Raw genomic sequence first — 12,500 nt, 5'->3', positions numbered from 1 at the left:
CTGGAATGCAATGGTTCGATCTTGGTTCACTGTAACTTCTGCCTCCTGGGCTCAAGCAATTCTGCCTCAGTCTCCTGAGTAGCTGGGATTACAGGCACCCACCACCACACTCAGCTAATTTGTGTGTGTGTGTGTGTGTGTGTGTATTTTAGTAGAGATGGGGTTTCACCATGTTGGCCAGACTGGTCTTGAACTCCCAACCTCAGGTGATCTGCCCACCTTGGCCTGCTAAAGTGTTGGGATTACAGGCGTGAGCCACCACACCTGGCCCAGAGTGAATCTTGTGCTGGGAAAGAACTAGAGGAAGAAAAGAGGCACAAACAGGAATTCAATGTAAAACATTTTTCACCATCGAGCACTGCATTAATGTATAGAAGAAGAGAAGAATGTACACTATGAAAATACCTTAAAACTCTTTAAAAAATCAATTTCTGGTGTGAATTTTTCTTGTAATTTGTTCATTTCTTTTTAAAGCACAATTGCACAAAATAATTATGAATGGCTGAGATAATTTGGTTACTTAGCATAGCAAATATCATATAACATGTTCAGTTGTTCTTGAAAGTAGCTATATAGCAAATAAGTTATTCTCAAATGAACTACAGATTCATGGTATGAATATATTAGTGGCCAACAAAATGATATTATGAATTAAGTGAAAAATAGCACACTGAGAGTCCTTCATTTTTAGGGATGTTATTTAGGAAATTAGTGTTTTCAGTCAGTAGTCAGCTGATAAAACCAAGTCCAAATATTTTATTATGTGTCTAGTGGGCTTGTTACCTGAGATAATCACAAGTTATTTTTAAAAATGATTATAACTTTGAGGAAGAACTTTTATTTTAGTGATGATAAAGTAACTGGTCCCAGACTCACTCTCCTGCCATGAAAGCTAGAAAATAGGGAAATATATGCAAAATAACTATTTTCATATATTAGACAACAGGAAACACTGTAATTGCCTTTAAAATAAAAGAAATTAAAGTCTGAATGTACTTTCAGGATCCCAGTTCAAGGAGCAGAAAGTCAAGCAAACCATGAAAGTCTCACTGAGACGAAGAGACAGAGGAGGATGAGGCAGCTGGAATTTTCTGAGAAAAGTGCCAAAGGGATGGATCTACATAGGGAAAGAGCTCCAGAAATCTGCATAAGGTTTCCTTTCAGTCTTACACAGAATACTAGACTGGCAGTGGAAAGGTTGACTCTAAGAAGCCAAGCAAAAAACAACTATTGGGAAACTGTTAGCTGAACAATTCTCAGAGTTCATACAAGATTGGCAAAGTCTGAGTTCAGACCAGAGTGGCAAGATGTCATTGCATATCTGACATTCAAAGGACACCTAAAAAGGTAATGTTTTAGTAAATGGGCTAAACTAGGCCTAGAATAAATACTACTTTAGATCTGCCCTAATAAAGCTTGAAAACAACTAACTCTCAAGATAATCAAGGTGATACACAAGTAACACAATACAACAAAATCTGTAATGGAAGAAAACAAAATCTAGAGACTCAATAACAATACTGATAATGTCTGGCATCCAGTAAAAAATTACCAGACAGGGAAAAAAATATGATCCATAATCAAGAGAAAACTAAGGCAATAGAAATATACCCAGAAATGAAAGAGATGATGGAATGAGCAAACAAGGTTTTAAAACAGACATCGTATATGTATAAGAATATTTAAATGAGAAGGTATATACAAAATATAAAAAGAAACTATATAGAATTGCCAGAAGTTAAGGATACCTGGAATAAAAATTCACCATATAGTCTTAATAGTACTTTAGACACTGCAGGAAAAAAAAATCACTGAACTTGAAGATACAATAGAAAGCATCCAAACAAAAGAACAGACAGAAGGTTAAAAAACAAAAACAATACAAAAAAAGCAAGGAAGAAGAATACAGCCTCGCTGACCTGTGGGACAATGCCAAGAGGTATAATATACACAAAATTGAGTCCCAGAAAAAGTGGGAGGGGGAGTGAAGTGGGGCTGGCAAAAGACAAAATATTCCAAGAAAGAATGGCCGAAAAGTTTTCAAATTTGATAAAAATTAAACATCTCAGGTCCAAGCAGCTCAACAAACCCTAGGCAGAAAAAAATACAAAGAAAACCAAAACAAGGCACATCATAATAAATTGCTGAAAAGCAGTGACAAAGAGAAAAGTCCTTATCAACTATAAAAGAAGACATATTACATAAAAGGAAACAGATACTGTAAATATTTCCACTGATTTATTGTCAGGAATAATGCAAGCCAGAAGATAATAAAATGAACATCTTTACAGTGCTAAAGGAAAAACGAAAAAGAACAAAAAAAAATCTGAACCTAGAATTCCATATCTACTGAAAAATATTTCAAACATGAAGTCAAAATACTTTTTGTCATGCAATCAAAAGCTAAAATAAATTAATGCCCGAAGATTTGTAATACAAGAAATGTTAAAGGAAGTACTTCAGGTAGAAAGAAAACGATACCTATTGGAAACTCAGATCTACACAAAGAAGGGTATGGAAATGATAAATATATGGACAAATATAAAAGACTTTTTTCCCATTTTTAATTTCTTTAAAATATAATATTTGGAGCAAAAATAAAACAATAAATTGTAGGGCTTATAATACTTGTAGAAATAAAATGTATGACAACAATAGAATAAAGGGTAGGGAGGAAGTAAATGGAAATATAGCATTATAAGGTTCTTATATCAGATGCAAAGTGGTATAATGTTATTAAAAAGTAAACTGTGATGGGTTAAAGATGCATATTGTAAACCCTGGAGCAATTACTACAGTAAATAAAGAAGCTATTAGAAAAGGTAAAATGGAATACTGACAAATACTCAACTAATCCAAAAGAGGGCCAAAATAGAGGGAAAATGAAGATTAGATAGAACAACAAATAGAAAGCAAGTAATAATATAAACCTATAGTGCCAAGTATCAAAATAGAGAATCCAGAAATAGATGCATCTATTTGATCACTTGGTCAATTGATTTCTGACAAAAGCATTGAAGTAATTCAATTTATAAAGAATAGCCTTTTTAAAAAATGGTTCTGGTAAAATTATATAGCCACATGGAAAAATAAGAGCCTCAACACTTATCTCACTATACACAAAAATCCATCATAGAAGTAAACGTAACTAAAACTATAAAATTGCCAAAAGAAATAATGGGAGAAATATTAGTAAAATGTAGATAATCCAGTTGTTCTTAGGACACAAAAAGCACTATGGTTAAAAAACTGATAAACTAGGCCAGGCATGGTGGCTCACACCTGTAATCCCAGCACTTTGGGAGGCTGAGGCAGGCAGATCATAAATTCAGGAGTTCGAGACCAGCCTGGCCAACATAGTGAGACCCCGCCTCTACTAAAAATATAAAAATTATCCGGGCATGGTGGCACATGCCTGTAGTCCCAGCTACTTGGGAGGCTGAGGCAGGAGAATCGCTTGAACTTGGGAGGTGGAGGCTGCAGCCAGCTGAGATTGCCCCACTGCACACCAGCCTGGGCAAGAGTGTGAGACTTCGTCTCAAAAAAAAAAAAAAACCAAAACTGATAAACTGGACTCATCAGAATTATAAACCTCACACTATCAAAAGAACTTGTTAAGAAAATGAAAAAGTAAGCCATAGACAGGGAGGAAATTTTATCAATATATGTATAAAACAAAGAATTTATGTGCAATATATATATAAAGAACCCTTTACAACTCAGTAAGACAACCAATTAATAAATGGACAAAAGTTTTGAATAGATATTTTACAAAAGAATATTTTCAAATGGTCACTAAGAACATGAAGAGGTGTTCAATGTCATTATTCATGAAGGAAATGTAAATTAAAGCTTCATGAGATAATACTACCTACCCCTTAGAATAACCAAAATCAAAAAGACAATCTCAAGTGTTGGCAAGAATATGGAGCAAACAAAACTTTCACACGTTATTGGCCAAAATGTAAAAAGATATGACTACTTTGTGAAACAGTTTAGTAGTTTCTTTTTTTCTTTCTTTGTTTTTTTATTTTTTTTTTTGAAGCGGAGTCTCACTCCGTCGCCAGGCTGGAATGCAGTGGTGTGATCTCAGCTCACTGCAAGCTCCACCTCCTGGGTTCAAGTGCTTCTCATGCCTCAGGCTCCGAGTAGCTGGGATTACAGGCACGTGCCACCACACCCAGCTAATTTTTGTATTTTTAGTAGAGATGGGGTTTCACCATGTTGGCCAGGATGGTCTCGATCTCCTGACCTGGTGATCCACACACCTCGGCCTCCCAAAGTGCTGGGATTACAGGCGTGACCCACCACACCTGGCCAGTGGTTTCTTATGAAGTTAAAAATGTACTTATCATATCACCTAGCATTTCCACTTCTAAGTACTTACTGAAGAGAAATGAAAACATACATAGTTGACCCTTGAACAACATGGGTTTGAACTGCACAGGTCGACTTACATGCAGACTTTTTTCAATCAAATGTGGATTGAAAATACAATATTTGCAGGATGCAAAACCTGCATATATACGGGTTCTGTGGGGCTGACTGCAGGACTTGAGTATATGTTGAGTACATGGATTCTTTTTTTTTTTTTTTTTTGAGACGAAGTTTCGCTCATTGCCCAGGCTGGAGTGCAATGGCGTCTTGGGTCACTGCAACCTCCGCCTCCCGGGTTCAAGCAATTCTCCTGCCTCAGCCTCCTGAGTAGCTGGGATTACAGGCACATGCCACCATGCCCAGCTAATTTTGTATTTTTAGTAGAAACGGGGTTTCTCCATGTTGGTCAAGCTGGTCTCAAACTCTCGACCTCAGGTGATCCGCCCACTTTGGCCTCCCAAAGTGCTGGGATTACAGGCGTGAGCCACCACGCTTGGCCGAGTATATGGATTTTTTAATAAGGGGAATGGTTCCTGGAATGAATTCCTCACATATACTGAGGGATGACTGTAGTCACACAAAGACTTATACACTAGTATTCATAGCAGCTTTATTCATCGTAGCCAAAAACTAGAAATAATCAAAATGTCCATCCAACTGGTAAGTGGATAAAAAAAGTACTACTCAGTGAAATACTGCTCAGCAATGGGCAGAAATAAACTAATGATAAAGCATAATATAAAATTCTCAAAAACATTAAGCTGAGCAAAAGAAGCTAGACACAGAAGAACACATAGATTTCTATTTATATGAAATTCTAGAATATCAAAAATAAACTATCACGACGAAAAGCAGGTCAGTGTCTTCCTGGGGCTGAGAGTTGAAAGGAGAATGGACAGTAAAGGGGGAATGAAAGAACCTTTGGAGATGACATAAAATGTTCCATATCTTTATCGTTGTGGTTGTCACACAGATTTATACATTGGTCAAACTTACTGAACTCTTCACTTGAAATGAGTGAATTTTATTGTATTCAATCAATAAAATATTTTAAAACATTTTTAAGGTGGATTGCAAACAAACTGAATGGTGACAAAAGGCTCAGAATACATGGTTAGTTACAACATAGAACAGACAGCCTTTCAATATGTGAAAGCTTACATTTAAAATCTACCTATACTATGCTGCAGGTATTTATGTACGTAATAGAGATGATCACTGTGTCTGATAGGAAGGTAAGGCACTGTAAATTAATTTTGGCAACAAGAAGACAATATAGCTTATATATGCTCTCTAAACAACACTTCTTAAAGGTCTTTATGAGGCTGAGGAGGAGTAGAAAACCAAAGTGGAAACTTTGAATCTCAACCCTTAATTGGGAATTTTTGCTAGATTATTGAAAGCTTTCCTCCCAAAAGTTGTGAGAAAGTTAAGAAAACTGATTCAGAAAACAAAAGTAAGCCCAATGCCATATCGAGGAGCCAAGAGAACAATACTTGTTGAGTATATTACTATCATATTAGACGGGCATTTTTGACAGTATTTGCCTCATTTACAAGCCTGTTCTGACACTGTCTTAAAAACCAGCTGAGGTAATGTATGCTTTGATATTTTCATTTGTCTTAACTGAATAATGCTTGATCTACTTTGAAAACATAGGTGTCCAATGACTGTTAGCAAATTTATTTCTTACAGAGTGCACTGGCCTTAGAAACACCCACATTAGGTCACTGACTTAATTATTTTTGTACTTATAGCTTTTGTAGTAATCTTAAGTGGGTATTTTCCTTCTTGTCATCCCTCCCTAGCTTATGTCCAGTCTAAAGAGTTATGTGTTAGATGGAACTCTAAGTATAAAATCAGATTGTATAATTCATTACTGAATTCATATGTTCATAAAAGTAGTGTCTCAAAAAATTTAGTCTAATAGAAAAAAATGAGAAATAACATGGCCTAGGACAGGGTCCCCAACCCCTAGACTGCAGACCAGTACTGGTTCGTGACCTGTTAGGAACTGGGTCGCACAGCAGGAGGTGAGCAGCAGGTGGGTGAGCATTACTGCTTGAGCTTCCCCTCCTGTCAAATCAGAAGCACGTTAGATTCTCATAGGAGCACAAATCCTATTGTGAACTGTGCATGCAAGGGATCTAGATTGTTTGCTCCTTATGAGAATCTAACCAATACCTGATGATCTGAGGTGGAACAGTTTCATCTTGAAACCATCCCCCTCCTGGTGGAAAAATTGTCTTCCACAAAACTGGTCCCTGGTGCCAAAAACGTTGGGGACTGCTGGCTTAGGAGAGAGGAGATCTGGTTTCTTGTGCTAAGTCTTGTCCAACTTAATCGGTGGACAGTCTTAGGCAACTGTCTTTATATTTCTGCTTTTTGTTTACTCAACAATAAGATGAAGATACTGACCACTTCATCTTTGTCCTTTTACCCTAAAATGATAAGACTGTGATGTTTAAGGGTAAACTATGCTGAAATCATAAACAGTGATTTAGCAGGAGGAAACTACAGCAGTGAAGTTTTAAAATAACATACTTTAGTTAATCTGGGTAGGTTAATTATATATACTGAAGCATAGATCTATTAGTAATAAAATGTAAATATTGTGGAATTATGATTACATGTCTCAGCTGTATTTCTTGTAAACATGTTATATTTCCAAATTAAACAAAAGTCATAGTAAAAGGCTTAATTTTGTTATGAATTAGTACCTTGTATTATCTTATTAGGGTTTTTTAAATAACCATGGTTGCTAACAGAAAAAAAAAAAAAAAAAAAGATCTTTTCAAAGACTTAAATGGGAGAGAAAAAAGTTCAGACCCTCATAACCACTGCAGGTATCAGGTTCCAGAGAATATTTAATGTTCATGGAGCAACAACTTGTATAAAGGGTAAGGGAGTTTCACCCATTTGAAGTTCTGGCCCTTTGAGCTTTCGCACATAATTCAGGCTCTATGAATACGTACAACGTCCGTTTCCAGAGACTTGTCTGACCATGTGGGGGAGGGTTTGCTCAACATGTAGATGGAGAGATGTCAAATTAGAAGCAAGAAACAGTTTTATTTTCCCTAGCAGCACCTGAAATCCATTTATATCTTCTAGGTCATTTTCAGTATAGTTTTGTGCTGAGTGTCAAAGATGGTTCAAGAACCTAATAGTTGAAGGATAAATAGTGGTTGAAGCATGAGGATCACTGATTCTTTATAATCTTGTGAGAAAATCCAGCTCTTACTTCCCCAGAAACAACTAAAATCAGCAGAGGGTGGCAGAACTTTCAAGGTCGTTTTTCTTTCAATTCAATAAAGACTACATCAGAAACACAACAAGCTTCTAATTCAGCCTTTTTACCTGAAAATATGCCCTTCCTTTGGGAAGCAAGAAGCAGTAAGGGAATGCATGGCAACTAGGAGATAACATTTTAAAAGGAGATCATTATCACAGAAACTTTAAATGACAGATTTGGATTTTGGAAATCATAACATAAAGTTATCTATTGCTATTTTATAGGGATAATGACGAAGAGAAAATGAAATATAATGACTTTAAAACAGCTAGAATGATATTCAAGTAATATCTGGAGGATAGTCAAAAAGTCTGGGAGGAGTGAAACCATGATTATGAACTAGTTAGAGCTTTTATATGGAGCCTAGGAAATATTTTATGAAAATTCAAGTTCCAAAGCAGGATAAAAGAAAGCTTATAGGTTGAAAACTAAATGTAAATGATAAAAATCACTATTTGAATAGCAGGATAATAATAAAAATCATTGTCTAAGTTTTCATCCTTTGTTTTCCCAAGATATTAAATATGAAAATTTAAAGGCAAAATATTAAGGATAAGACAATGTGAGAATTTTTACACCTGCCAGAGGGTGGGGCAACCCATCAAAATCTCCTGTTCAAATATACAACCTGCACTGCCTTTATTATTCTCTCTAGCTGAAGGAAGAAGAACAATACAGATGGGAAAAATATATTCTCTCCAAAGGAATCACAGGATATGCTTGCCTTGTAGAGAGACACACTATGGTCATAATAATAAATGCCTTATACATCTGAAGAAAATCGACCAATAGTATTGTCCATTAATTTGCTGAATAAATGCATCCAAGAATCACAAAATACTTTTCACATCTTACTAATATCTTATATGATCAATAGCAAAACATAATCTGTGATAAATATTAAAATAAATTCTTATGATAGAACATTCCCTAATTAATAAAAAAAGAAAACCTTTTCCCTTCCACCTCCCTTGCATCTTGTCCCAAAGTATATGAAATTTTACAGGAACTAATAATTAATGATTTTCAACAGAAGGCTTTATACTGAAAAAATGTAAGGTAAACTTTTACGAACAGATTCAGCAAAACCAGTATCAATACAACTTCTAAACATCCTTAAATGTACATATAAGTATCTATAGAACATTTCTTTTACAAACAGTAAATGTCTCATACCTGGGATGTTACATAAAAAGTCCCATAATTGCTCTTCTTCCATGTAGCTCACAAAAACATTTGCAAATGTTTGTGGAGAAAAACTGCAATGGTACAATATTTTAAAGATGGCTTCCACCAAGCTGGGTCCTTGGTTCAGGTTATTTTCTGTGTCAGAAACTTGTTCTTGAAAGGAATCAAAATGATTTAGTAAGGTATCAGTGAATATGATTAAACTCTTATTATGTACACTAGCATAATGCTGTGGAAATGGTTTTTAATAATATTTACATAATAAGAGAATTACCAGATTATTTCAAAACAACAGTTCATCTAACCCAATGTTGTTTCTGAGATATTCATGGATAATTATGGAAAAAAAAAAAACAAAAACAACAACCAAAAAACCTGTGAGAAAAACCACAATGACACCACTTCAAAGGTCAACGCTAGTTTCCCTGTATGTCATAATTCTTCTTTCTCTTAAGGAAAACTTTTTTGTTTCTTTTTCTAATTTAAGAACAATAGACATTCATTCTAAAAAAATTTTTTTTTAATCTGGACAATTAGGAATACTAACATTGTACCATGGGAAAATTCACATTTGTAGTTTTTCCAGAATTATGCTATCAATTCTACAAACAAATTTATGAATGTTTCTTAAATCCACAGACCTTGTCATATCAGACTGAAGAGTTTTATCAATTGGTTCCTCAATAAAACTATATAAAGAATTCAACAAAAATTGGGCCACTTTAATTGTCCTTTTCAACCCTCCTTTGGCCCCATAACGGCCTTCTCAAAGATCAGTAATCATAAGTTTCTGTACTATTGCATTTATAGTTTGGATAGAAAGGTGAAATAATAATTTCTGTTTTCTATGGATAATAAGCATGAGATGTGTACTATTATAATAAACAACATATTTGTTGGGTTAAAGGTAACAAATTATATTTTAGCTCTTATATTTTAACTATCTTGCATAAATGTAATCTAAAGTATTTCAGAATAAATAGATTTCTTTATTCTTGCTCACTTGGAATATCATTACTTTTATCTTTCCTCTTGAAACTTTTTTCTGTGATTTGATTTTGATGATCTAAAGGAGCTCACTGTTTTCTTCAAACTAAGAAATAACATCATAGACTTTATGTGGAGAACATTATTGGTTTTGCTTCCTAATACTCATTTTCTTTCTTTTCAAAACAAGTTAGTTTTCCTTTAGCAAGATATCCCTGCTCCTATCTGTGTCCCTCACCCCTCCATCCTCCCAACCCTCCCCCACCCCCGCCCCCACACTTCGATTATTTGGTTCAGGTGAAGTTGACACTATCATCTGGAGTGGGCACATAACCAAGGCCTGGCCAATCAGACCATAACCCCTTACATCAACAGTGACTGGTTCAAGAATGGTCAGGTATCCAATGAGAACCTTCTTTAGGATTTTTGCTAGAATTGTTGACAAAGCAGTGTTCTCTTTCTACTGGGGTTATTAACCCCATTAGAAAGTAGGCTGGAAGTTGCTGAAAGCCATTTTGGGGAGAACTTGACTAAGAATGAATCTGATATAGTAAGAAGCAGAGTTAAGAAAAAGAGAGAAGATTCCTAATGAGATGACACTGTTTGAGAACCTGGATCCAGCAATGCCTACATATTTATGCTTGCTGAGCTGACAAATTCAGCCCTCCCACCCCCTTTTATTTTCTTTTGAGATAGGGTCTCACTCATGTCTCCCAGGCGGGAATTCAGTGGCATGATTATAGTTCATTGTAGCCCCAAACTCCTGGACTCAAATGATTCTCCACCATCAGCCTCCCAAGTAGGTCTAAGGTGTGAATCACCACACCCAGCTAATTCTTTTTTGCTTTTTTGTAGAGATGGGGTCTTGCTCTGTTGCTCAGTCTGGTCTCAAACTCCTGGCCTCAAGTGATCCTTCTACCTCAGCCTCCCAAGTACTGGAATTACAGCCTTGAGGTGTCGCACCCAGCCAATTTTCCCTCTTTGATTAAACCAGGCTAATTTGGATTTCTGTTACTTGTAGTCTAAACGGTCTCGACTATTTCCCCAAGGATAAAATATAAAATGGCAAATATTCCTAATCCAGGCTTTCATAATTTAATATTTTATCCAAATAGTCTCTGTAGTTCCCTCTTCTTTCCACTCCCTCCAATTCATCTTACATAAAATTATCCATTATCCTCATGTCCTTCCTTGTTTTAACCTTCCCCTTCCTCCACTGTTAAAAATTCCTTATCCTGATTGAGGATCAAGAGTTCCACAATCTTTTCCCAAATTATGTTCCAACCTCCAAACATCTGTTCTACCCAGGAGAGTTTATTTGCTTGTAAATGTGCCCTCCTATCTCCTTTTCTTTTTCTATGCCATTTCATCAGGCTATAAGGTTTTCCTCCAATAAAATCATCATGATTTAATCAATAAGTTGATTGATTAATCAACTGCTTCCTATGTGTCAGTCATTGTACCAGATGCTGAGGCCATCCCCTTCCAGGGGCTCAAGGATTGTGTATATATGTGTATATTTTGTTGGCAGGGAGGAGATGACAGACAAGTAAATAGTTACTACCGTAACATAAGGAAAAGGTGAGTGACCATGCATCTGAGTTTGCCTGGGGAAGTCCTGGTTTAGGTCTGTTGTCCTGGTGTAATTACTAGTAGCATCTTCTTTCACTTTTAAAAGTGTCTCAGTTAGGATGATAAATTATTTGATCAACTTAAGTCTAAGTGATTTAAGTATGAGGCACTGTGTAAATGCAGAAGATGATGCTTTAAATTTTTTCAGGGAACACAGACAAGTCACAAAGCAGATCATGTCTCAGCCAAGTCTTTAAGAAGGAGTAGAAATTTATCAGCATGACAAGATCGGGGGTGGGGGGGTACTTTCCAGGAAGACAGAAGAATTGGTGAAATATTGAGAAGACAAGCAGTTGCCGGCAGTGTGATGTGGCTGAAGTGAGACTGCCGTGAGGAAGATGGGAGATGAAGCTAGACAATCAACAGAGCATGAATAATACACAGCCCTGCAAATCATGCAATGGAAATGCACATGCCAGGGTGGATATGAGGAATAGTTCTATGGAATGGGTGCTGATTTTCCCAGTTTTACAGATGAACAAACTAAAATGAAGAGAAATTAAATAACTTGTCCCAAGGTCACAAAAATAGTAAGAATTTGTTTGTGCTGTGTGAATTACACTACAATCCCAAATTTCTCAAAGCCTGCTTTGACATTTTACTGACAATAACCAGTGAATGCAAAGCACTCAGTCCAAACTATGTATATGGTATGTGGTAATGTATTGCCTTAATGCAAAATTCTTTAATTTCATATAGCATTCTACATTTTCACATATATTGTCTTGTTACATCTCCAGTACTATTTTACTATATGACTTTCTATGGATGCACATCTTATCTTTAGGTATCTTCCAACAGCACCTGCATCAGTGCTACATGTTTAATATTGAAGAAGGAATAAAAGAAGGAATGTTTTGTACTAAAGAAGGAAGAAATGTTTTAATATTAAAGAGGGAAGAAAAGAAGGAAGGAAGGCAGAAAAAATAGATTGTTTTAATACTAAAACAATGTTTTAATGCTAAGGAAGGAAGAAAAGAAGGAAGGAAGGGAGAAAGAAATACATCTCGAGTATTTTGTGATA

The 12,500-nt window shown here is 35.8% G+C and overlaps 1 protein-coding gene across 1 annotated transcript in view; it reads right to left on the bottom strand.

Annotated features, from left to right (window-relative positions):
* KIAA0825 (KIAA0825 ortholog) overlaps positions 1 to 12,500 on the bottom strand; it is a 481,693-nt gene that overhangs the window by 271,257 nt on the left and 197,936 nt on the right. Inside the window, exon 18 of the mRNA XM_032156821.2 lies at positions 8,846 to 9,010. Within this exon, the coding sequence (XP_032012712.2) occupies positions 8,846 to 9,010 (165 nt within the window). The remainder of the gene's footprint in view (positions 1 to 8,845; positions 9,011 to 12,500) is intronic.

The sequence above is a fragment of the Hylobates moloch genome, unplaced genomic scaffold (genome assembly GCF_009828535.3).
Source record: "Hylobates moloch isolate HMO894 unplaced genomic scaffold, HMol_V3 SCAFFOLD_6, whole genome shotgun sequence".
Classification (NCBI taxonomy): Eukaryota; Metazoa; Chordata; class Mammalia; order Primates; family Hylobatidae; genus Hylobates; species Hylobates moloch.
This window is presented reverse-complemented; position numbering and strand designations above follow the sequence as displayed.